Source organism: Myotis daubentonii, chromosome 18, assembly GCF_963259705.1.
Source record: "Myotis daubentonii chromosome 18, mMyoDau2.1, whole genome shotgun sequence".
Lineage (NCBI taxonomy): Eukaryota > Metazoa > Chordata > Mammalia > Chiroptera > Vespertilionidae > Myotis > Myotis daubentonii.
This window is the reverse complement of record NC_081857.1, coordinates 36,846,517-36,871,135: the sequence shown is the minus strand read 5'-3', so window position 1 is coordinate 36,871,135 and position 24,619 is coordinate 36,846,517. Positions and strand designations below refer to the sequence as shown.

The window sequence follows — 24,619 nt, the reverse complement described above, 5'->3', positions numbered from 1 at the left end:
CTTTCTATCACCCCAAGGAACTTTCTGTTACCTTTCGAGCTCTATTCAAAGAAATAAAGACACATATTTATCCATCTGGTTTATTTGCCAGTAACTGTAATTTTGGATCTAATGGACACCCCTTCTTCAGTTAAATTGCCACTAAAGAAGGTCAGGGGGAGGGACAAATTCAGAATTTGGGTTGGGAGAGGATTAAGCATGGAGAGGCTGGGATGGTGGTGGGAGGGTCAGGGGCTGAACCCCTCAGGAGTAACTGCCTGGCCCCCCCAGGGGGATGATGAAGACAGAGATGTCATCCCCGGAACCCAGCTTGTTGTTGGGGAGACGCCAGCCACGGTCCCGGGGGGTGCCCCGGGCCCCTAGGACCAGAGCTTGGGCCAGAGCTGTGTACCTGCCAGGAGCACACGTGCACAGTCATGTACCAACATGTCCATGGGAAGACGGATACACAGGCCCTCATTGCTTCCCTTGGCCCCTTCCTTCCCCACTGTCACCCCTCACTGCCCAGGCAACCCCTACCTGCTGGGGTCATTGGGTTCATAGGTCGACAGCACCCTGTCCACAGTGGCAGCTACCTCACAGTCACTGGTGACATCCCACAGACCATCCGTCCCCAGCACGAGCACGTCGTCGGGGCAGTGCTCATACTGTGTCAGGTCATACACTCGTACCTGGTGGGGAAAGAGGGTGGGGAGGGAGCCTGGGGGTAAAGGGAACTGGGGCGAAAGCCAGCCGGAGCCCCAGAAGAGGGAAGGTGAGGTGAAGGAGGCGCCCCTACGACTCACCTCTGGGAAGCAGGAGAGGAAGGGCTTGATGGGCAGGCTGGAACTGCAGACCTTGAGGTTGTGGTCGCCTAAGCCCCGGGTCACCCCAATGGTGGCCATCACTCGAGCCTGAGTAAAAGGAGGCAGGGGTGCTGCCAAAACCGTCTCCCAGACTCTGAAACGGGGCCCCTCCCACCCCTGCCCTCAGGGAGAACCTCCACCGCCCTAGACAACTCGTGGTGGGTTCTCCAGCCCTCTCCCACCTCTACCATGGAGTTTACCTTTTTGCCCTCCCCACAGACCAGAGGAAACCTGAGATCCTCCAGCTCGATCTTTTTGTAGGCCCTGGGGAGGGGGGAGCAGAGGAGGCATCACCCAGGCATCAAAGCCCCTCTCCCCTAGGAGCCACGCTCCTCACACAAACCCCTAAGAAGGGCCACATCCCCCCCAGCTCCCAGCCTGGCCCAGCCTCCAGCTTCCACCATGCCGTTGGCCAGGGACTGATTGCGTTGCCATGGGAACTGGCCCAGCTCTGAGGGAAGTGTTACCAGCCGGTCATGTTCTGGTCCCGGTACAGCATCCTCTGGCCCAGCTCCTTGGACTGAACTCTGCGGGGGAACTCGAGGTGGGTGAATTCACCACCCAGCAGCTCTGGCTTCAGGAAGCCCTGGGGTCGGGAGTGGCCAGACAGAGCAGAGGGCCAGAGGTTTTAGGCTTCCTGCAAGGCCTGGTGTCTACATGATCTTAATTACGGCAGACCCTTAAGTGGAGTTTACTAGAGCCACACACTGTCTGATATGAACAGGTATTAACTCATTTACTGCTCACTGCAACCCTTAAGGCAGGAACTACTGATACAAGTCAAGGGGATTGTCCAAAGTCACTCAATTAGCAAAGCACTGGAACCAGGACTCAATCCCAGCTCCAAGGCCAGGACTTAAAGCTCTAAACCACATTGCCTCTCAGGGCCCTCCCCACTCTGCCTCCACTTCCTTCCTCAGCTGGGGCCACTGTGGGAGCACGGATCAGCCCACGCTCCTTCCTGCTGCGTCCTCCACCAGCCACCAGCTCCGCTCTGCACTCCTCTGTAAGGGGCTGTCTGTGTGGTGGGGGAGGGGGAGTCCTCAGGATGTAGGGTACAAACAGGCCCAAGACTCAACAAAGAATGGGAGTCAGGAGCTCAGTTCACACTTACCAGCAGCTGAAGACGCTGGCGCTCCGTTTCCGGGGTGAATTCCCGAGACATTGGAATGATTTCACCGTTCCGGACAATGATGGCTCTGCCCAGAGAAAGGAAAGGTTGGGGCTCGGCTCTCTTCGGCCCCCTTGTGGAGAATTCCAGAAAGACCAGGCCTTCCCTACAGTGACCCTTAGGATTTAGCATCCACACCCCTATCTTTCTTCCCCACGTGGCTCTTTCAGGCCCTTCCTTCTGTCTGTGAGCCCTCCTGATCTCCTCCAGTCTTTGATTTTTAACACCCGCCACCTCACTCTCTTCTGTTCCCCCACCCCAAAGAGTGTGGCCCCCATACCTGCTGTCACCTGCATTGGCCACGTACACCTTGCCCAGCAAGTAGACCACAACCAGAGCACAGCAGCCCCCCTCCACTTGGTGGCCATGCCGCTCCTGGGCCAACTGCTCATCCTGTCATGAGAGGAAGAGTCAAAGGGGGAGGATGAAGAAGAGCTTCCAGGCATGCAGCCACCCGCTCCATCCAAAGGAAACCAGCCCAGCCAAGCTGCCCTGGAGGAGAGGAGGGAAGACATGGGTGTAATGCCCCCTCCTCCTTCCCCTCTGACCCAAGGATCAGGCTTGCAAAGGTACTGTAGGTTCTCAGGGTCACCCCCCTCAGGCCACCTGACTCCCACACAGAATTGACCAGAGAATCTATCTGCCTAGCAGACCCTTGGCCCTGGCCACCCACTCACCATGAGCTGGAAGGCATTCTCAATGGCCCCCACTACCAGGCTCTCGTGGGTCACTTCCTTCTGTGAAGGCCAGCAGGACTGAGGACCCACCAAGTGAGAGGGATCCGAGGAACCCGGGGTCCCCGGGGTGGATGAGAGGCAGAGGGGAGGTGGAGAGGGGTCCTGGAGTATCTCCACGAGGTCCTTTAGCTGCTCCCGAATGTGGCGATGCAGGAGCCTGGAGGCCATTTCAGCAGCTCCGCCCCCTGCATGCCCATCAAACAGACCCCAGTAGTAGAAGCAGAGTCCCTGCTGGAGGAAACGTAGAGATGAGTGATGGGTGGGTGTGTTTTATGCAGGGAGACCAGCAAGCCCCTGCTCTGGGCATCCACGCACACATTAGAGAGGAGGTCGGAGCTTGGTAATAAAGGAAAATTAGATTTACTCACCCATTGACCAAGGGCCTAGATTGTATCAGAAAATCAAGCATCAAAAAAGCCAAACTCAGAGGATGCTCACGTATTTATGGATGTGTTAATTAATTACCAATGCAAAAATAAGCATTGGTGATTAATTAAATCACCCATAAGTGCGCGTGCATCTACATTTTAAGTGGAAAACTACATTCATACTGACGTGGTAGAATCTATGCCAGATAAAGACTCTGGGCCAGAAGACAGAAAGCTAGGGAGGTAAGAGGTAGGTCTTGGCACGTTTCCGATTTAAAAGCAGATGCCTAGAATCTCTGGGCAGAGGTGTCACCCTGTCTCCCTCCAGAGGCTAGGAAGTGGCGGGGGGGGGGGGGTTGTTGGGGGCTTACCTGGCTTGCGCTAGGCTCCCTAGGTGCCCCTGACACACTCCTCCGACCTTCCACATACACCACCTCACAGCAAGCCTGGTCCTCATTGTGCCGGCTCTTGCCAGCGTTGATGACCCTGCCAGGCCAGAGTGACCACATCAGGTTGGACACCAGACCGGGTCCTGGAATAACCCCCACCTTAGACATACACACTCTCTCTGGCCTGCTGGCCAAGCTGAGAAAGGTCAAGGCCACCTGGGATCCAGGCCAGAGTGAGGAGGAGAAGGGAGGCAGGGCGAGGCACAGGGAATTCTGTCTGGGTGTCGGGCCCCACCACCTCACAGAAAGGCCAGCAGCAGCACCTGTCTGCCTCAGGTCCCCATCCCTGGCTAAGTGGGCATCCCTAAGGGTGCTGGGGGTGGGGGGCGCCTTTTGGGAGCATGAGGTTTTACTTCCTCGCCTGTCAAGACCCTACCTCCCACCTGAAACCCAATCAATTCTGCTAGTGCCTGGTCCACAGCAGCCCACCCTCATGGGCACACCCACCCGTATCCTAAAACCACCAGTGAAAGTTTCGGCTGCTCTGGCGAGGAGGAAGTGCTGCATGCAGCCCAGATCCGGAAAGAGGAATTGAAATAGGGCAGGGGTGGAAGCCCACCTGGCCTTCGCCGGAGTCCCCTAACCATCAACTCTTCCAAAATAGGAAGCTAAGGAGCTGGCGGGGCGGCCACGGGCCCACCTGCCACTCCCTGGGCGAGATCAGCACCCTCATCGCCCTCAGTGCTCCAGCACAGGCATGAAATGGACACATCCCCCGGGAGCCAGCGGGCGGCTCCCACCCGCTCCCACCGGGGCCACCTCCTCGCCAGGCCAGCGCGATCCACCCGCGGAGGGGCGTTCAAAGGGGACTCTCCGCTTCCCCCGGCGGCCCCCCGCGCCCGCCCCAGGGGAAGCCACGGCCGCCAGGTGTCGCGGGCTATTTCTGGGTGTGGAGGGGGAGGGGAACGAGAAGAGGGACAGGGAACTGGGGCGCGGGGGTCGGGGAGTCCGGGAGCGGGTCTTCGCAGCCGCCATCTCCTCTGTTAAAAGAGGCTTCCGCTACTTGAAACCTGTCCTCCCTTAGTCATTAAAGTCCGGGCCGGACTGAAGACGGGCCAATTCATCCTTCGTGGGGTCCTCCACCTCCGGGCTCCAGGAGGGAACCAGGTGCCGGAGGCGGCGCGGTGAGGGTAGCCAACCACCCGGGAGGTCCCGAGGAAGGCTGCGCCGGCTGGAGAAAGGGCTGGGAGAGGTGCGGCCCGCAGCCCGGGGGACAGCGAGGGGTCTGGGGAAAGGGGGCTGCTGGCACCGAGCGTGGCGTGGCGGGGTGGGGAGGGGCGCACCCCAGCTCCCGGGATGCCGAGGTGAGGAGGGGGTGGGGTGGGACTCCCAGCCTAATTAGGGTGCCCCCAGGGACGCTCACTCGGCGTAGCCCGTGCTCCAGGGCAGGCGACGGCCGGTGTCCGGGGGACTTTGCACAGCCCGGCCCGCGTGGTCGTCGGCGCGACGCAGCCCCCCCGGGCTCAGCTGCAGAAAGGTCGGTCGGGAGAAGCTCGCTCGAGCCTCCGCTGTCTTTGGGGGCGCCGCGCTCCCGCTCCCCGCCTTCGCCGGGGGGCTCCTGGGCGCTTCTGCAGGGGCGGCGGGCAGCAGCGAGGTCGCTTCGGGCTGGTCCGGAGACTTGGGGCCCGGGGGCGGGGCGCCCCCCGAGCTCACCAGGTGCGCCACGGCGGAGCGCACCCGGCTTAGCATGCTGCCGCCCGGCCCCGCCCTCGGCCGTGGCCCCGCCCCATGGGGCTCGCGGGGGCGGCGCTCGTTCCCGGAACCGCCTCACCCGCTCCCCGCGCTGCCCTCCCGTGCGGCCTGCGCCCCGCCTCCGTGGCTTTGGGGAAGGACCCGGCCGCAGTGGCGAGGAGGGGACTGGGAGTGGCCGCCCGGTCTCAGCCGCGCTCTGGAGCCGACCCCGGCCGGAACCTCCCCATTGTGACGGGAGCGGGGTGTCTCCTAGCCCGCGGCGCCGCGGGCCGGCCTGCCCGGAGGGTGGCGGGCGGGGCTGGTGAACTCGGAGAGCAGCCAACCGCTCCGGGGACCACGGGGTGTGAAGCACTTGGTGTGACAGCGCCTCTGATCGGGGCTGCGGGCGTGAGGGCGAGCGAGCGGGTGCGGGGTGTGCTGCGGGGGTGGTGAGCACGCAGGCGGGAGCCGACCGTCCTGCACGGAGGAGCTGCAAGTTCCCGGGCTCCGCGAGGACCACCTGGATCTGGGCGCGTGGTGGCCACTCCCACTCCACTGCCTTTTTCAGGGACCGACCCCCGGCCGCGGCAGTAATGATGGCCACAATAATTACCATATTGAGGACTCACTACTTAGCATGCCCTCTACAAAGTACTTTCCATATACTAGGCCATTGATACCACACACCAACCCTTCAAAATGGGTTTTATTTTATTTTTTAATTTTACTGATGACGCTCCTGTCATTTTTACATGACTTGCCCCAAGAGGTCACGCAGCCAATGAAAGATTCACACTCGTGTCAGCCCCGGGACGCCCAAACCAAGCTGGTTTGCGGGGATCAGCGAGGAAGGGTCAAGAGGGAGGTGAATGGTTATTGGGAAGAAAGGGGGGGGCGGGGTTCCTCCTTTTAAGGCAGTGGCTGAGAGCAGTCCGGGGATGTTGAACAAGTTCTGTACCTGCCATCAGGGGGAGACAGAGGCCAGGCTAACCTTCCTGCCTGGGCAGGAGGACAGTGGTATCCGGTAGTTGATCACTAGGCCTCCAGGGACACATACCACCCCACCCATGGTCCAAATGGAGACAAGGCCCTGGTGGCCCCACTGCAAGTCAGGGGTAGCCCTCAGGGGCCACTAGCACCCAGGTCACAGTTGGGACTCCACCTCCAGGCTTTGTGGGCAGTGTGCTTCCTGACCACAATCCTCTCTGTTCAGGGGCTAAACTGTGCCCCCCAGAAGAGTAGCTTTCAAATAAAAATCTCATCATGGTCATTCAGGTTTTTAGACTTTCTGTAATCATGCCCGCACTCAGGCCAGAGAGAGAGCCAAAGAAAAAGAAGTCAGAAGGAGAAGGAGAAGGAGAAGGAGAAGGAGAAGGAGAAGGAGAAGGAGAAGGAGAAGGAAGAAGAAGAAGAAGAAAATCAGTCTTTAGGCACAGAGAGTGGCGCAGGCAGCGATGTGGATAAAGAACATGCTACCGCTATTGGGCATTTCCTTCCTGTTTGAGGAAAAAGTGGAACCAACGCTCAGATCAACGGCATAAGCAGCAAGCCAAAGGCTGAAGAAAAAAATATAACAGCCTGGCTATTTTTATTATTCAGTGTTTCTGGGGCAGTTTGCTTACCACTTCTCTGTGTCACCCAGCTCCCCAATCCCTGTGCTTTGCAGCACCCAGCAGGGTGTGGCTGCAAGTGGGCCACAGAGCCAGGGCCCAGGGAGCCCTAGTTCCAGCACCAGATGGTCAGCAGGGATGTCAACAGCTCTCCTGGGCTCCAGAACAGCCTGCTGACCATAGCCAAGTCCTCAGGCTCTCTACTCCCTGAATCTCTCACTTCCTGTTCTTGGCATCATCAGCCTCCTCCTCCTCCTCAGACTGCCCCAGAACCTGGTGAGAAGGCCATCACCTCTACTCCTCCCTGAGGCAGCAGAGAGTGAGAAGAAAAAGGAGAGTGTGTGTGTGTTGGGGGGGGGGGGGCGGGGTGGAGGGGTGAAGAAGCAGACTTGTGAGATATTCTCTTCAGCTAAGAAATGAGACTCAGTGTCAGGCCTCAGCTAGGGCGGGGGCTGGGCATCCTTAAGGCCCCTTCATCCAGGCTACATGCAGTGGCTCAGAGCTCAGAATTGAGCTTTCCCCCCTTGCCTTTCCCCTCTCCATTTCCCTGACCCCAAAGCCCTCCTAACCTAAGAGGGTTGTCCCTTCTCCTAAGAGACAAAAATGACAGACTACCAGCTTCTCCCATTTGTCTACCTCCAAAATCTTACCCTGCAAAGATTAGAACATTGCAATGATGTCGCAATTTTTATGATGAAGAAACTGGGTCTCAAGAGTTTGGTTCCCGAATTGGCGTTCACATCCCTCATTCTGTGCAATGGTGAGAATGTTCTCTACCTTTTGTGCCCAATACAGGAGTGAGTCCCTAGCTACAAGTGGCTATTGAGCACTTGAAATGTGGTGACTGCCCATGAGAATCTCAATTTTTAAATTTTATTTGATTTCTATTTCTATTTAAACAGAGTTTTATTGACTTCAGAGAGGAAGGGAGAGAGAGAAACATCAATGATGAGAATCATAGATTGGCTGCCTCCTGCACACCCCCTACTGGAGATTGAGCCTGCAACCTGGGCAGGTGCTCTGACCGGGAATCCAACCGGTTCATACGTGGAGGCTCAATCACTGAGCCACACAGCTGGGCTGATTTCTATTTCTATTTTAAAACTACATAACAGTTAGTGGCTACAGTATTAGACAATGCAGTCACAGAATCTTCAAGGCTCTAAAGCCCCAAGGGTCTGCGCAATCACACTCAGCGCCCCCACCCCGGGAAGCCGCAATCCCTGGGAATTGGAGGAACCGCTCTGAGTGACCCCAGCCTGCAGAGGGATGCTCACCCTGATCCAACCACTGAAATCGGAGGTCCTCCCGTCCCTCGTCCTGCCAGGGCCGCCAGGGGCCGCTGCGCCCGCCGCCCGCCGGACCCGGCGCTGTGCGCGGCGATCCGCGCTGCCCCGGAGGAAGCGGCGGCGCCCGCGCGGGGCTGGCGGACCGGGGCGGCCCCCGGCGCGGAGGACGCGGCGCGGCGACTGCACGCTCCCGGGCCTGCGGGCCGGAGCCTCGGAGGGACCCTGGCTGAGCTCCCCCGAGCTGGCCGGGCGGGCCGAGCTCCCCCAGTGCGCAGAGAGGGGCCGACATGGCGGTGCTGCCAGTTGGGTCGGAGCCCGGCCGCCTTGGGGACGCAGCCACTTGGTGAGGGTCACAGGGCCCCGGACCAGACAGCACCCGAGCCGGCCGCTGGCACCGCCGTGGGACAGGTAGGCAGGTCCCAGGGACGGGGCTCGGAATTTGGCGGACTGAGTGGGCGCGGGGACCGGGAGGAGGGGGAGGTAGGGGAAGGTTAAAGGTCTGTGGTTCCCATCGTCAACCCCCTGCTGGCACGCTGGCTGCTAACTCTGCCTCGCCATAGCCTGGCTGGGGGGCGGGTTGGGAAACTGAGGCAGGCGTGTGGAAGCCCGAGAGCAAATCCCAGAAGCTTCTTTCTCCAGCTCTCTCTGAAGGAGAGAACAGAATGCTGGGACACCCAGCCTAAATGCCCCCCCGCCACGTCTTTTGGGTCTTGGGGTTCATGGGAAAGAGAGGACAGTTGGGTTGGCGAGTGTGGCAGCTCAGAGAGAAATGGGATGCGGACTCCCTGGGAGAAGAGGAAGCTGCATTTGTAATGATGAAAGGGAAGGTTCTTGATGGGGCCGGGAGAGGAGGTACCCCCTCAGAGGAGAGGTCCCCCTAGAAGGTGGGGCGCCCTCTGCCCCCAGAGCACCCCTTCCCCAGGGTCTCAGCACCACCGCGCCCTCTGCCCCCTGGGTCTTCTCTGGGCTCTCACTCGGGGGACCCAGGACGCAGAGGTGTGTGTTCTTCCAGCCGCATCCTCCTGCCTCCGTCCACCTCCCTTTGGAGGCTGGGGGAGGCGAGGTCTTAGGAAGAAACGGAGAAGCTGTTGGGGCTGGAGCCTCTGAGGCTGAGAGCTGGAGGACCCCGTCTCGCCCCCTGGAGTGGGAATGGGGGTGAGGGTGTCAGCTGAGCCATCTCGGGTGAGTCCAGGAAGCAGGTGTGAGGGGGTAGGAGGTGGAAGCAAAGGGGATTCGGGACCTTGGGGCCTGTCCCACGTGCCCCTTTGAGCAGCATCCTGTCGGCTACTCTTCTGAGGCTCAGCACCCTACACGTTCCCACAGCCTGCAAGGGCCGCTGCAGATTCCCAGGCACAGGGGAGACGGGCATCTTGGGCTCTGCTTCAGTGCTCAGCCCACCCCCTTTCACCCTCAGAAGGGCCAGTGGCTCCCTCGGTCCCTTGCAGCCCCTGAAGCATCTTTCCTACTCGTCCAGGTAGAGTGAGCCTGAGGCCAGTGGATGAACAGCCAGAAGCTGAAAGCGCCCAATAAAGGTGAGTTAGGAGGTCATTGAAGGTGGGGGGATGGGGTGTAGGGAGACCCAGCACCCTACCAAGGGAGCAGCCAGGTCCTGGCATTGGGTTTGGCCTCTGTTGTTCCCGGCTCTGTGCCTCTGCTTCCCTGGGATTCTCTCCATTTCTAGCCCATCTTCTGGGGTGGATTTGGGAGGCCCGAACCATTGAAGATGGAGGAGGAGAAGGAAAGGGGAGGGGAGCAGAAGCAAGGGGGTGCAGTGGGAATGGGGCAGGCTTCTGGGCTCCCCGGCTGTGCCACCCACACGCTGCCTGGCCTTGGGCAGGTCACTTGACTTCTATTAGCCTCCGTTTCATTTCTTCCTTTTTAAATTTAAATTTGTTTAAGTTGAATTGCTAGGTTCAAAACCCAACATGTAAAAGGGACAGGGACAAAAATAAGTCTCTCTCTACCTTTCTATCTCCCAGCCAACCAGTTCCCCTTCTTGGTGACAACCAACGTTATCAGGTTGTTTTGAACGTTTTCAGAGCTAGCTTATGCCTATTTGAACCACACATATACTCCCTCCCTTTTACACATTTTATACACACCGTCCTGCACTTTGCTCCCCCGCCCCCGCTTAATGGTGGATTATCGTTAGAGATCTTTGCATGCCTGGCACATAAAGTGTTTACCCATTCTTTTCCCCAGCTGCCTGGAGGGGGCTGCATTTGTACAATGCTCCCCGAACCATTTAGCCAGTCCTTGATTGATGACTGTGTAGTGTGTATCTGGGCTTCTTGAGTATCAGTTTGCTCATCTGTAAAATAGGTCCAAGTAATTCGACTTTGTAGGACAGCTGTGGAGGATTCAAGACCCTGTTTGGGATGTGCCTGGGTCAAGTGCTCCGAAACTGGGAGTCAGCATTATTGTTCCTCCCATGTCACAGCCCTCCCTGGGACCCTGTCTGGTTCACCCTTCAAAGTCCCTCCTAACTGTCACCCCACAAAGTGTTCCAGCAGGACAGTCTCCCTTGCTGCTCCCTTTTCAGCTAGGAAAGCACTCCCTACTTTCTACAGTGAGTTTGTGCCAGGCTGGGCGATGCCTGGGGACGAGGTGTGCACCCTACCCACCTCCTAGTGCACATGTGAGAGGCGCTGGGGTTGGGGTCGCTTGTGCCTGGAGTCGGAGCAAGGTGTGCGCTTCTCTCTGCAGGATGCGTGAGAGAGCCGCGCGGAACTGGAGCACGGCCGGCTGGCTGCTTGCACTCTGCCTGGTCTGGCTGTGGACCCTCCTGGCCTCGGCTTCCGTGCAGCCTCCAACTCCCACAGGTTTGGGGGAGGTGGTGGGACTGGGGAGAGGTTTCCCAGGATACTGGAGAGCTGGACACCACCCCACCCCGATCTACAGCAGGCAGATCTCCTCTGAGGCTGAGTAAAGCCCACAGATTCTAGGGGTTATGGCTCCTCCTCTGCTCTTCACCCAAGAAACCGCCCCCCTCCCCGCCGCCCCTTCTGCTGTCCTGCCCGAAAACATAGGCAGCGCCATTCTCACCTTCCCCTTCAGGCCAGAAGGTGTTCTGCAGGGAGAGAGGCCCCCGGTGGGGGCTTAAGTCTAGCCTCCTGGCCTAATTCTGTGGTTTTCCTTCTGGGATGGTAAAGCCTGTGTAAGCGGATGATCCCTCCCACGCATTGTAAGCCCCGGGCCCTTGCCCTCCTGCAGGAAGCCGGGAGGTGTGGGTTGGCGTGGGACTTCATCTTCTGCCCGAGGCCAGGAGTGGGATGAGTGTAGCCTCACTAGGGAAGCAGGAAGGACAGGAGCACGGAGGCAGCAGGGAGGTTTCCTCCATTTCCCCCTCCCCTGAGCTGGGAGGAGGGGTGGAGGAGTGCCCAGGTGTGGGGGGGGGGAGAGCAGGGTCACAGGCCTGAGCTGGCCCCCTGATCCTCTGCTGGTCCCTCCAGTCCCCGTGAAGCAGGGCACCTGCGAGGTGACGGCCTCTCACCGCTGCTGCAACCGAAACCGCATCGAGGAGCGCTCCCAGACGGTCAAGTGCTCCTGCTCCTCCGGCCAGGTGGCTGGCACCACGCGGGCAAAGCCCTCCTGCGTGGACGGTGAGTGGGAGGCCGGACTGGCGGGAGGGCCTGATGGGAGAGATAAGAAGGTCTGTCTTTTCAGCCTCGCCATCTGCTGGGGATACAATTTCCTACTCATCTCAGGGTTTCCATGTCAGCTCTCAGATGATGGGGCAACCTCCGGGGGCGGGCAGACGTGACCATCCCATTTCATAGATGAGAAACCTCCCTCCGGCTGGCACCCACTGCCTGGCACACACAGACGCGCCCCCTCACACGGATCCTCTCACCTCCTGTTAGACTCGTCACCTCACGCTCACTCCTGCATTCCTGGCCTCCTTCCCAGGCCTCCTCCACATGGACCTCTGCCCCCTCTCACATGGGCACGTGGGAGTCCCCCGTCTGCACAGTCCTTCACTCCTGGCCTATTCCCTTCCCCAGGCCCCACCCATGCTCATTTTCTCACGCTCGAGTGGCAACACTATAAACATGCCCACCTGCTTGTGCACGCCTGCTCTGTGGACCCCTCTGAACGGCTCGCACACTTGCTCACATACACCAAGGGGCGTGTTGGGACTGAGCCTCTCTGCTAATGGCCTGGTGGCTCAGCTTGAAGGTTTTTCTTCGACACCAGCCCCCTGCCTTCTCCCCACACTGTCTTTGGTGAGATGCCGGGGTCAGTGGGTTGAGGTTGACACGGTTGTGTGCCCGGGCCTTTCTGGGCAGCCCGAGTAGGGGAAAGACAGGGAACTGCAGGGCTCAAGCCAGGGGTGTGTGCAGGTGGGCACGTCATCCCACACAGACCCCCGCCCCCTGCCCTGACCGCACGCTGTACTTCCGGAGAGCTTAGCGCTGCCCCATTGCTCTGATCCCACAGCCTCCATCGTCCTGCAGAGGTGGTGGTGCCAGATGGAGCCCTGCCTGCCGGGGGAGGAGTGCAAGGTGCTGCCGGACCTGTCGGGGTGGAGCTGCAGCCGGGGACACAAGGTCAAAACCACCAAGGTACCCACCCGTGGAAGCTTCACCCCCTCCCGCTCCCCTTTCACCTGGGACGAAAAGGGGGCGCAGGAGCCCTGGGAGACGTCGGTGTCCTAAGGAGGGACCTGCAAACCATGTGGGCACAGCCCCAGACAGTCCCCCAGGTAGGTCTGTCTTGACTCTGGGGTCTGGAGCCAGGGCCCCTGTCCTTCTGAGCAAACTTCCTGATGCGTCATCTGCCTTGGTTGCCTCCTCTGCCTGGAGCGAGTTTGCCACCTGGAAAACGGCAGGTCCGCAGGAACAAAGCAGAGAGTTGAGGCAATTATCTAGATAATTCAGAGGGGACGTTACTGTAGCCACTCTGCCCGGCACCCCCTGCCACAGACCCCGCCGCACACTCCCAGGATTCCCAGCTCCCCATGGCTCACACCTGCCTTCCTCTAGCCCAGCGGTTCTCAACCTGTGGGTCGCGAGCCCTTTGGCGGTCGAACGACCCTTTCACAGGGGTCGCCTAAGACCATCCTGCATATCAGATATTTACATGACGATTCATCACAGTAGCAACATGACAGTTATGAAGTAGCAACGAAAATAAATTTATGGTTGGGGTTGCAACATGAGGAACTGTATTTAAAGGGCCAGAAGGTTGAGAACCACTGCTAGCCAAATTGCCTTGCCGGGCTGTGACCCGGGAGAATTCATGGTTCACAGAGCAAGCGGTAATGAAGATGTTATCAGACTCGTGAGCAAGTCCATGAGGGTCACGGTTAACCAGTCCGTAGCTCTGTCATCGCCATTTGTACAAATGATGGTACCGTGGGGCAAGCCAGAACTCTGCTTCTGCCTTCCCCGGTCACTCCCACACACAGCAAACAAACAAACAAACAAACACACAGGAGGGAAGGCTGCCTTCAGGGTTCCGAATGAGCAACATTTTCAGAGCACAGAACAGAGGGAGCTACAGCCCCCATATAAAGAAGAGCTTCCTATCTGCAGGCAGGCAAGGAGACAGCCATTCTGAGAATATTCAAGACCAGAAGAGAGGGAGGCCTCCCCACAGAGCTGGTAACATTGTCACTTTATCTTTTTTTAATCCTCACCCAAGGATATTTTTTTTTAATTGATTTTAGAGAGAGAAGAAGGAAGAGAGAGAGAGAGAAAAACATCGATGTGAGAAAGAAGCCTCGATCGGTTGCCTCCCATCCACATCTTCCCTGGGGATGGAACCCACCAGCTGGGTCTGTGCCCTGACTGGGAATTGACCTCTCAACCTTTTTTGGTGTGTGGGACAATGCTCCAACCAACGAAGCCACCAGGCCCAGCCTGTCACTTCCTAAGGTTGGGTTTGTAGGGCTGCGGATCTCTGTGCCTGCAATTTCGGTAACTAATCGGAAGCACCCTGTGTGGTGAGAGGAGCCTGGCTTATGTTTGCACGGGCCACCCTGCCACGCTTTCCCAGGCTGGGAAGGGACGACAGCAATGACCCGCATGACCTGCATGATCCTGGGAGTGTTCGTTCCCTTCTCTAACCTTCTACCCTCACTTGCTCTCTAGGTGACACGGTAATTCTTGGGGTCATGGCCTCGGCAGAACAGCTTGACTGAGCCGTGGACGGAAGCATGGTATCCAGTTATCAGCCGGCAAGTCTGGAGGTTCGCTTACCTGGACACACGCCCCAGGTCAAAGGCAGCATTCCCTTTCCCAGGGGCGTTTCAGTTGAGCTGCTCAGCGGATACGGACAGACCTCCAGCCACAGACCTAGTGTTGCGCTGGGCTCTCCTGGGGGACACAGCAGAAGGTCACGATACAATACCTGCCCTCAAGGAGCGTCCAGTCAAGTCGGAGAATTGACGAAAGACGCTTTAGATCATAAGCACGTGGTACCAGACTGTGGCTTCTGGGCCATAGGCTGTGGGCATGTTGGGGGTGTAGGGCTGAGACTCCCACAGCTCTGCAGCCACTCCCCGGTCACAGGGCACAAAGACAAGAGGTCACATTGACCACCCACCGCTTCTCTCCCTCACATGGGTCCAAATCCCCAGTGAACTGCTAACGTGTTGAAGGAAGACATGTGTCCCTCTGCAGACTGGCTACACAGCCTTTGCCTGGGACTGGCTTGACTTGCGGAAGGGACGCAGAGTTGAAGCCAAACTTTCCAGCGGAGCTTCTGCAGACGTGGGGCCCGGTTTGGCCTGTTTGTTGTTGGGCTAGGGATGGACCGGACCTTCAAATCACCGCCATCCAAACACCTTGAGTTTTTGCTTGTTTGAGCAGGTGAGGAAACAGTCCCAGAGAGGTGAAGTGACTTGCCCAAGGTCTCACAGCTTGGGCCTCCAACTCTGACTACTGACCTTTTCACTTGGCCTGGATGTGGGATTGCCACCGGCCTTCCATGTTGCTTTTATTTTTTTTCAGAGAGTAAGGGGGAGAGAGAGAGAAACATCAATGATGGGAGAGAATCATTGATCGGCTGCCTCCTGCACATCTACTGGGGATTGAGCCCACAGCCAGGCATGTGTCCTTTACGGGAATCGAACCCGGGACCATTCAGCCCTCAGGTCGACGCTCTATCCACTGAACCAAGCCGGCTTGGGCCCATGTTGCTTTTATCTCTGGAAGAGGAACCTTAAAACACCTGGCTGGACAGCAGCAACATTTCTCTCGGGAGATTCTACAGCAGGAATTTTTTTTTACCAAGGTCACTGCTCTCCTCCCTGAAATGATCCAGATTGCCGACACACCTGGATGTGGGGCCACTGGATCTCCACTCTGCCCTCAGGCCCCATGACAGCCCAGAGTCACCGAGCCCAGTTACAGCTGCGACACTGAGCTGGCAGCCCTGCTGCCCACTCTGACCCATCTCTTCCAGAATCCTTAGTCTGTACCTCTCGGGCGCTAAGAGAGGGTCTGGGTGGGGTCCAGGCTGGTCAGCCCTTCAAAGGTCCTGCTGGGCTGTGTAGAACCTCTGCCCAGGGTTCCCTGGTAGACACACAGGCTTCAGGGACTGAGAGCCAGGCAACTTGGGTAGCTCATCAGTAAGAGAATTCCAGCCTCAGTGACTGCTGGGCTCAGCTGGGATGGCTGGGATGCAGAGTGTGGGGGGCCTGGAGAGGAGGGGTGTCAGTACCAGCGGAGAGGGGTGGACAGTGCTGAATTCTGACCCTCAGGCGATGGGTTGGGCTTGAGTCTCAGTCCCTGCCTGCCTCTCTCCCTCCCTCCCTCCTTCCCACCCTGTGCAGTAGGACTAAGACTGTTCATCCCACTCCAGGGTTTATGTTCTTGTTTTTACTTTGTTTTGTTTGGGGTAATGGGCTGAACAATGATACCAGCTTCTCACTAGACTGTAAATATCAGAATTCTGACGACTGAAGCGACTGAAGCTCTGCACACAGTCGTCCCGGGGTGAGGTGGTCAAGGGGTAGGTCAAAGGTCATCACCTTCAAGGCTGGGGAGTGGATCAGGGTTAGCAAACTTTCTGGAAAGGCCCAGGTGATAACTATTTTAGGCTTCACAGGCCACAAAAAGTCTCTTTGGTATATTTTCCTTTGCTGTTTCTCTAGTTTATTTGTTTTGTTTTTTAAAAAAGAACTTTTTAAAATGTAAAAACTATTCTTAGCTTGAGTGCTGTGCAGAACCAGGCCCCAAGCTGCTTTCGGAAGGTTGCCAGCCCCAGTGGACCTGTGAAGGCGGCCAGCTCTCATCTCCGCAGCCTAGGTCTTCTGCCCAGCCTCCTGGCCTGCCTCCCGTGCAGCCGCAACCTGAGCAGGAGGTCTGGGTCGGGTTTTGTTTTCCTTCTAATGCTCCCTGAGAGGTCGGGGAGTGAATTATTTAGGCTACAAATGAGACAGCTTTAGCAGAGTCAGACAGGAAGAGCCTGCCCTCCCGGAGGCCAGGATGTGGGCTTCTCCACGCCCCACCCCTGAGACTGTACCTGGGCGGGAGGGAGCGGGCTCCGGCCCTGTGCCCATCTGCTGTGCCCACAAGCTGCTGGGCTTTGAGCTAACGGGAAGCCCCATCCCAGTCCTTCTGCATCTCCCCCCCCCCGCCCCCCTCCCGCCCCAGGCCTCCTGGAAATGACACAGGCTTCATTAATGTGGGGTAGGGACTGGTTGGGCGGGGGGGGGGGGGGGGGGGTGAACTTCACTGGTGACATTTACCAAAGTCATGAACTCAGTGAACATTATAATTTGCTGATTAAAATTTTAATGCTTGTCTTAAGGTCAGAAAACACCAGAGAATGTCAAACACTGGATGCAGAGAAGTTGACAGAAATAGAGTTGGGGAGTAGCAAGCCAGGGCTGCTGTAGCTGAGGGGGGTGGTCAGGCTGCCCGGGGATGGGACACGTGCTCCTGAGGGAGCTGAGTGGGGACACCCCCAGCCTGTTCCAGGTGTGGGGAGGTAGGAAGAGCTTGGACTTCAGAGGGAGGCTGGCCTGGGCTAGCATCTCCCAGTGTAGCCTTGGGCACAAGGACCCTGCCTGGTACAGAATGAGGGTCATGGATTGAGAGCAAAGTGTGTAACCTCTTCCTGCGCAGCAGGCACGCAGGAAACAGCTATTGCTGTGGCGTATCTGTGATTGGTGGGCTGAGTGGGGGCACAGACCTGTATGTGAGGGTTTGGAGCAGAATCTGTGTCGTGTCTGAGCGGTGGGGAAATGCCTAGGGTGGGAGGGTGAGGGTGGGGCGCGGCTGTGTGTCGCTGGAGCTATGAGCGTCTGGGAGGCCATGACCTCTCTGTAGGTGAGGTTGTCCGCAGGCTCCATCCTTCTTGTAGAGGCCTCCAGACAAGCACGGGAGGAAACCAGAGGGGGCTCCTCCAGGGTCATCTGGGACGGGGCACCCCTTCCTCTGCAGCAGCAGCAGCTTGCAGGCCCTGACTCCGTATTCCAGACATTGCTTCCGTGCCTTCTGTCCCTGGTGACTCGTTAAAAGACTTCAAAGGAGAAACTTCAGACTGGAGACCTCGCTTGCCATCCACGTTTTTTAACGTTGAAGATATAACCGTACAGAACATGTCTGTGAATGGTAATTAGCCCCTTGAGAGGCAGAACAAAGAGGAGAGGAGAGAGAGACAGTGAGCGGGAGAGGGCCATTGAAATGCTGCCTGGATAGCAAGGGGAAGGGCGCTACGCCGGGAATTCTGCAAAATAACCTCAATGATACACAGGCCTCATGAAGGTGATAAAGTAACAAGGACAGGACCTGATTCCAGAGAGGAGTAAGTAGGGAGAGAGAGGGAGCTGGTGTGGGAATTTTCCTTCTCGGAGGCAAATGAAGTGGCTGGCTGCCCCCTGCACAGGGTCAGCAGAGACCAAGATGAGGTACAATAGGCACCGGAAGTATGGGGTGTGGCCCGAGGCTGGTGGTGCAGGCTCCCACCCCTAATCTTTCTTCCTTACAAGCACTAACCCCAGCCACTTGCATCTGAATTCCTATTTTAATAAGAAGCACAAAAATGCATCTTTATTCAGCACCAGGTATATTTGTAAATACTGCCTTGGTTCATTCTAACAAGATCCATATGAAATAAATACTTAGGAAATATCTCCGCTTTATAGATAAGGAGATTGGACGTCAAAAGTCATATCCGGGTCTGTCTCCTGACAGTGGATCAAGCTGCTTCTATGCCTTGGGTATTGCAAGTTTAGTTTGTTGTTTTCGAATGATTTCAATTTTCCTTTCCCTCCTGATCGCCATGTAAATACATGCTTACTGAAGGGCATTTTAAATATACAGTTACAGAGAAGAATATAAAAATAATGTCTAATTTGTAGTGATCTCTCTTTATATTTTCTTCATGGCTTTGATAATTATTGTAGCTAATGAGATGCCCTCTTAGGAATTCTTTCAACTCTAAGAAACAGACAGCGTGGCTACCAACACAGAGAAAAGAGGTGTTTAAAAAATAGGTTTATTTTTCTTGTCTATCAGGATCTCTGGAAGTGGGCCGGTGCCTCTGTTAATTTAGGTCCAGCAATGGATTGACACCTTGAAATGCTCTTAGCTTTTGCCTCATGGTTACAAAATGGCCGGTGCAGCTCCGGAAATCACAGCCAGGTTCCAGGCAGTGAGAAGAGAGCACGCTTTCCCAGAGGCTCCTGCCAGACTTTGGTTTGCAACCCCTGGGCCATAACTGAGTCACAAAGCAGCGCGTACCTTTAAGGGAGGCTAGGAAAAAAAAAATGTGCTTCTCCACACTCTCTAATTGAAGTGGATTCGGGCCCCAGAGAGGAACTAAAACGCAAGCCTCTTTTCCAGGGTGGGGCATTCATGCTTCCTTTGGTTTCAGAGGCTTGGGTGAGGCAGAAAGATACAGCTTCGGCCCTGTGAAACAGCCCTCTGAAATTTGCACACCAACCCTCTTCCGGGAGGAGAGCCATGAGATTCACGCGAGCCTCGCTCTGGACACCAGCATCGGCAGGGCCTCCTTAATGGCATGCACACCGGGTGCGTCCTGTGCCAGACCTGTGGGTCCCAGGGCTGCCCTGCGACTCGAGGCTTTGCCTCACTCTCCCTCCACCTTGCCCGGGTTTGATGCTGCCTCCTCCCTGGCCCTGAAGGGCACTAGGGAGTCACACCTGCCCGTCACATGCGTTGTCTGTCCAGTGCTAGGCTTTCCTTCTCCTGAGTGCTGCTTCCCCTCCACTCCCAGCCTCCTGCTTTGGGGAGAGCTGCCTGGCTCCTGCAGAACCACACGGGCCCAGCCAGATGTGACCGGTCCAGAGGCCAGCATCCCCTGCATGTCATACACTGGAATTGGCTCTTAATGGACAAGTAATAGCTGATGTTTACTGAGCACTGTTCTAAGCATTTTAGTGATATTGACTTCATCCTTCCCCCAATCGGATGGATTATACACTGTTACGAGTCTAAGTTGCAGGTGAAGTTTCAGCGACATGTTCAAGTTTACTCAGCCAGAAAGCAGCAGAACCAGGATTCAAACCAAGGTAATCTGGGGTCCCCTCCGCCCCCCCGCCCCCTTATCAAGTTTCAAACAAGCACAAAGGCAGGCAGAAGAGCATAATGAATGATGAATTCCCACAAACTCATCACCTAGATTTAATAGCTGTTAACATTTTGCCACAATTGCTGCATCTTTTTTTTTTTTAAATCTCAGATAAGGACTTTATTTATTTATTTATTTTTAAAATATATTTTATTGATTTTTTACAGAGAGAAAGGGAGAGAGATAGAGAGTTAGAAACATCGATGAGAGAGAAACATCGATCAGCTGCCTCCTGCACATCTCCCACTGGGGATATGCCCGCAACCCAGGTACATGCCCTTGACCGGAATCGAACCTGGGACCTTTCAGTCCGCAGGCCGACGCTCTATCCACTGAGCCAAACCGGTTTCGGCAAGGACTTTAAAAAATAACATTGCCAGCCCTAGCTGGTTTGGCTCAGTGGATGGAGCTTCAGCCTGCGGACTGAAGGGTCTGGGTTTGATTCTGGCCAAGGGCACATGCCTGGGTTGCAGGCTCCATCCCCAGTGGGGGGTGTGCAGGAGGCAGCTGATCGATGTTTCTCTCTCATCGATGTTTCTAACTATCTCTCTCCCTTCCTCTCTGAAATCAATAAAGAAATATATTAAAAAAAACAAAAACAAAAACGCCGAAACCGGTTTGGCTCAGTGGATAGAGCATCGGCCTGCGGACTGAAAGGTCCCAGGTTCGATTCCGGTCAAGGGCATGTACCTGGGTTGCGGGCACATCCCCAGTAGGAGATGTGCAGGAGGCAGCTGATCGATGTTTCTCTCTCATCGATGTTTCTAACTATCTCTCTCCCTTCCTCTCTGTAAAAAATCAATAAAATATATTAAAAATAAAAATAAAAATAAATAAATGAATAAAAACAAACAAACATTGCCAGTAGCATAATCGCACTCAACTAAATTAACAGTAATTTCTCCATATCATCCACTGCTCAGTCCATGTTCAATTTGTTCTGATTGTATAAAACATGTCTTTTTACAGTTCTCTTATGCAAATGAGGATCCCAAGTTTACATATTGCATTTGGTTGATACATCTCCTAAGTCTCTTTTAATCGGTAACATCCCCCTTCCTTTTTTTTTCTTCTTTTTTTTTCTCAAAAAGCCATGAATTTGTGGAAGCAGCACCGTCGTTTCGCGTGCTGGAGCGACTGCATTCTGCCGGCGTGGCTAATGTGGCTAGCGTGTGACTCTACTGTAAACCAGCACTTGGAGCTGGAGCGGTGACTCCTGTAGAGGCGCTGCTGGTGCTTCTCTGTCGCCCTGGGCGTTCATGTCTGCGTGCCAGCATTGGCATCCTGCTGCCCGAGGACTTTCCTTGCACCGTGAAGCGCACGTACCTGGGCTCTGGGCGGGTCGGGAATGCAGGAGAATCGATGTCCACAGAGGCAGCCCTCAACCAGCGGGCCAGGAGCCGGTGGGGAAAGGCCCAGCCGCCTCCTGCTTCCGTTGGGGTGACTGACATTTATCCTCCCCCGCCCACGTTCTCCAGGGAGGTGCAGTTGTGTTGCCACAGGGCACCCGTCTCGCTCTCCCGTCCCCTACTGGCATTTTCTGGGGTCACCTCCCAAATAAAGCACCTCCCACAGGAGTCCCAGTCTCAGGATCTGCTTCTAGGGTTACGCAAATCGAGACAGGTGCTGCTTCACGTTGTTTTGAATGAACACCTCAGATGCACTCGCTGTGTTCCAGGCACAGTGCCAGGTGCTGGCAATACAGAGAACACCTCGCTGGGTACCTGCCCTCAAGGCGCTCACACTCACATGGAAAAGCATGGTCTAGAGTAGTTAGAATCCAGCGGGTTCGGCGCTCACGTGTTCACCTCCACTTTACACTTTTCATCTCCATTTCACAAACTGAAGGGGCGGTTTGCCAAGCCCGGTAAGTAACATGACCAGGACACCCGTTCAGGCCTGTGTGACTCTGCATAGCATATTTTTTTCTCTCCCCTGGCTGGTCAGATGTTCCTGTCCATTTTGTCTCCTGGTGCCGAAGTCTTCTCCATTGCTGATGTTGCCGACTTAGTCATGAGCTCATTCTATCTTACCTGGACCATTGAGATGTCCTCCTAACTGGCCTCCTGGCCTTGCTGCCTCCAATGCGGCTTCGATGCTGCCCAAGCGATCTTGGAAAGCGAGAAGCAGGCCATGCGTTCCCGCCCAGCGGGATGAGAGCCACGCTGCTCGGCCAAGACGTTGAGACTTTTCATGGCCTGACCCTGGCCTACCGTTCTGGCCTCATCATTGAAGGCACATCCCACCTCCAAACTTCAGTGAGTCCAGGGCCACTAAATCCCATTCAGATCCCCAAACTGACACCGGACAAGTTTCTGAGCCACACTGGGCCTCACTCGTAAGAGGGAGATAGCAGTAAAACTACCTCACAGAGCCCTTGTGAGCATTCAGCGAAAGATTGTATACGTTGTAAAGCCCTTAGAATCCTGCCTGGCATGTTCGCACACCCAACAAACGTTGCTGACTTTAACGTTGTTAATGTCGGGATGCCTTCTTCCCCCTTTGCTTCCCAAGCTCTACTTCATGACATCGCCAGTAGAATAGGCCATGGCCTCCGAGTGTCCCCACTTCCCCACTGTGCAGAGATTGACAACATTCCGTTCACTCCTCAGTTAGCCTGTCTGTCTCCCCCCTGAACCGTAAGGCCCTGATTACAAAGACTGTGTCTCACTAATCTTGTTTCCTAGAACTGAGCACAGTGCCTGGTTCCTGGTGCCTAGTTATCGTCTGGCAGGTGGATGAATGAATGAATGAATGAATGAATGGCCAAGGGAACCACGGTCACTCCCCTGACCCTGGCCTGGGATCCTCCCACTGCTCCTGGGTACGTGTGCCTCTCACTCCTGGGAAAGAGGTTGCTAATCTCTTGTCATCCCTGCTCCCCAACAGGCCCCGCCCCCCGCCCGCCAGCCCCAACATCTGGCTCTGCCTGACGAAGGGCAGGATTACTGATGCCTCTCATACAGCAGGGACAGTGAAAGCCCCACCCACAGCTGTTTGGGTTTTATCAGAGGCTTTGGTGAGCCACGCCTGGAGAGGGTATTTCCAGATGGGATATTCAGACGGGCAGAGGGTTTGTTTAGCCTCCTCTGTCTCTTTATTTATTTCCAGGCATGAAGGCAGCAGATGGGAGCCAGTGGAGGGAGCCAGCATGACAAAGGGGTCCAAGGATGCATTCTTTCCTCTCAGAGCAGATTATTCGTGTCTGGGAAAGGCGGAGCCAAGCTGCACTGCAGGGCTGCAGGCAGTGAAGGACTTCGTGTGAATAACGAATAATCACACTAATAGGACCAGAGCCTTCCAAGCTCAGTTGCCTGTTCTCTCCAACTCGGCTGCATGGGGGCTCTTGCTGGGCGCTCAGGGCCACTGCTCCCCGCCTCCCCCGTCTGAGGCCCACCTGGCTTCCTTATTATGACTCTGACCCTAGGGATTGGCCTAAGGTTTGTCTCTGTGGAAAGACAGTGGCTTGGAGTCAGGGTGGGACCTTAGTGTGGGTCCTGGCACCCCCATGATCTGCTGTGACTTTGAGCAAGTCATCACTCTTTTCTAGTCCTTAATGTCCTAATTTATACATCGGGACCCACAGTCTCAGCCCTGTGCCCCTCCCGTGGCTGCTGTGAGGGGGAATGTGATTGTGAAAATTACCTGTTTACTGGTCTGATCCTCCCACTCCATGCTCCACGGATCAGCTGCCTCCCGCACACCCCACCCTGGGACCAAGCCCGCCACCCGGGCATGTGTGCTGACCGGGAATCGAACCGTGAACTCCTGGTTCATAGGCCGAAGCTCAACCATTGAGCCATGCTGGCCAGGCATCGTTATCTTATTTAATCTTATACCAATTGCTGACGAGAACAGGTGAAGTGGGAAAACCGAGATCCCGCCTGGGGGAGGGACGGTCCCAGGTACACACCATGGGAAACAGCTCCAGCACCCATTTCTCTGGTTCCTCTGCACTCCTAATTCTTCGTGTGCTGTTCCCCCACGCAGATGCTGTTCCCTTTATTAACTGCTACTTCACCTCGGGTGCAGTGGCAGCTCCTCCAGGCACCCTTTCCTGCTTTCCTGGCTCTCTAACCCGGCTTAGGAGTCTCCGTGCATCCTCTCTGCATCGTGAGTTTGCTTCTCTTACAGCACAGATCTGGGGTGATGGTGGAGGGTGTGTGTGGCGGGGGGGTGGGGGGGCTGTCCCTCTGGGCTGGAAGCTCCCAGGGCAGGGCCATCTCTACGTCTGTGTACCCAGCACACCGCGTTGGAAATGTCTGATGAAGGAACGGAGAGTGGTTAAGTGGTTTGTTTGAGGTCACTCAACTAGGATAATAAACCTAAAAGCCAACATTTTCAAAAGGCTGAATAAATGCACTATGAACCCAGGTTTTCGCTAAGTATTTTCCACGGTCTCATACCAGGTCCTGACCAAGTGCTACGCTCTCTCCATTGCCCTCCCAGAGTGCCTGTCCCCCATGGAGCCAGTTACCGCGGTGGGCAGTGGAGCCCTGTCTGCTGCGGAAGAGGGGGTGTATGTTGGGGAGGGGGTCTCGGTGCTGCCCTACCCTGTGGTCATTTGCCCAGGGCTGCTCCTGGGGCCTCCCACTCTCTGGTGCTTCCTGTTTGCCAGGCATGCAGATGTTCCAAGTGGCAGCCTTGGGTATGTGGAGGTGAATGGCCTGGGCTTGTGGGCCGGGCCTGGGCCGGGTCCATCTGGATGGGGTTCAGCCCAGCTCAGTGTCATTTGAGCTTCATCCTCACCTTCTGTGAAAGAGAGGTGACAGCCCACCTCCCCAGCTGGGCTGTGGGGAGGGTGGAGGAGAGGAAGGCCTGTGGCACCACTTGGCACAGCGGAGGGGATGGTGAAGATTGACAGTCATGGCTAATGACAAGTCCTGCTCTCCTGTATGTAAGGAGAGGTTTAAAAACCCGGTGCGGAAAGAA

The 24,619-nt window shown here is 56.2% G+C and overlaps 2 protein-coding genes across 8 annotated transcripts; one reads left to right on the top strand and one right to left on the bottom strand.

The window, feature by feature from the left end:
- Positions 1–66: 66 nt before the first annotated feature.
- Positions 67–5,304, bottom strand: PPM1J (protein phosphatase, Mg2+/Mn2+ dependent 1J). 4 transcript variants are annotated; one of them, XM_059673347.1, is made up of 10 exons: positions 4,934–5,304; positions 3,493–3,607; positions 2,694–2,984; positions 2,297–2,409; positions 1,960–2,044; positions 1,313–1,431; positions 1,046–1,109; positions 786–893; positions 576–671; positions 67–391 (listed from the first exon to the last, which is right to left on the bottom strand). In XM_059673347.1, the coding sequence occupies exons 1-10, from the start codon at positions 5,257–5,259 to the stop codon at positions 293–295; spliced, it is 1,416 nt and encodes a 471-aa protein (XP_059529330.1). In that variant the 5' UTR covers positions 5,260–5,304; the 3' UTR covers positions 67–292. The 4 variants fall into 4 exon arrangements, with proteins under 4 accessions (XP_059529330.1, XP_059529329.1, XP_059529328.1 ...); XM_059673346.1 differs by having other exon boundaries at positions 520–671; positions 2,694–2,981; positions 4,934–5,302; XM_059673345.1 differs by having other exon boundaries at positions 520–671; positions 4,934–5,301.
- A 2,427-nt stretch (positions 5,305–7,731) lies between these two features.
- Positions 7,732–21,274, top strand: TAFA3 (TAFA chemokine like family member 3). 4 transcript variants are annotated; one of them, XR_009449774.1, is made up of 6 exons: positions 7,732–8,548; positions 10,847–10,962; positions 11,593–11,742; positions 12,581–12,705; positions 14,236–14,955; positions 20,779–21,274. XR_009449774.1 is itself a non-coding variant. In XM_059673407.1 (6 exons), exons 3-6 carry the CDS (start codon positions 10,848–10,850, stop codon positions 14,245–14,247), a joined length of 402 nt encoding a protein of 133 aa, XP_059529390.1. In that variant the 5' UTR covers positions 8,416–8,548; positions 9,615–9,672; position 10,847; the 3' UTR covers positions 14,248–16,911. The 4 variants fall into 4 exon arrangements, 3 of the variants coding, with proteins under 3 accessions (XP_059529388.1, XP_059529390.1, XP_059529389.1); XM_059673407.1 differs by lacking the exon at positions 20,779–21,274 and adding an exon at positions 9,615–9,672 and having other exon boundaries at positions 8,416–8,548; positions 14,236–16,911; XM_059673406.1 differs by lacking the exon at positions 20,779–21,274 and adding an exon at positions 9,555–9,672 and having other exon boundaries at positions 8,459–8,548; positions 14,236–16,911.
- The last annotated feature ends 3,345 nt before the right edge of the window (positions 21,275–24,619 follow it).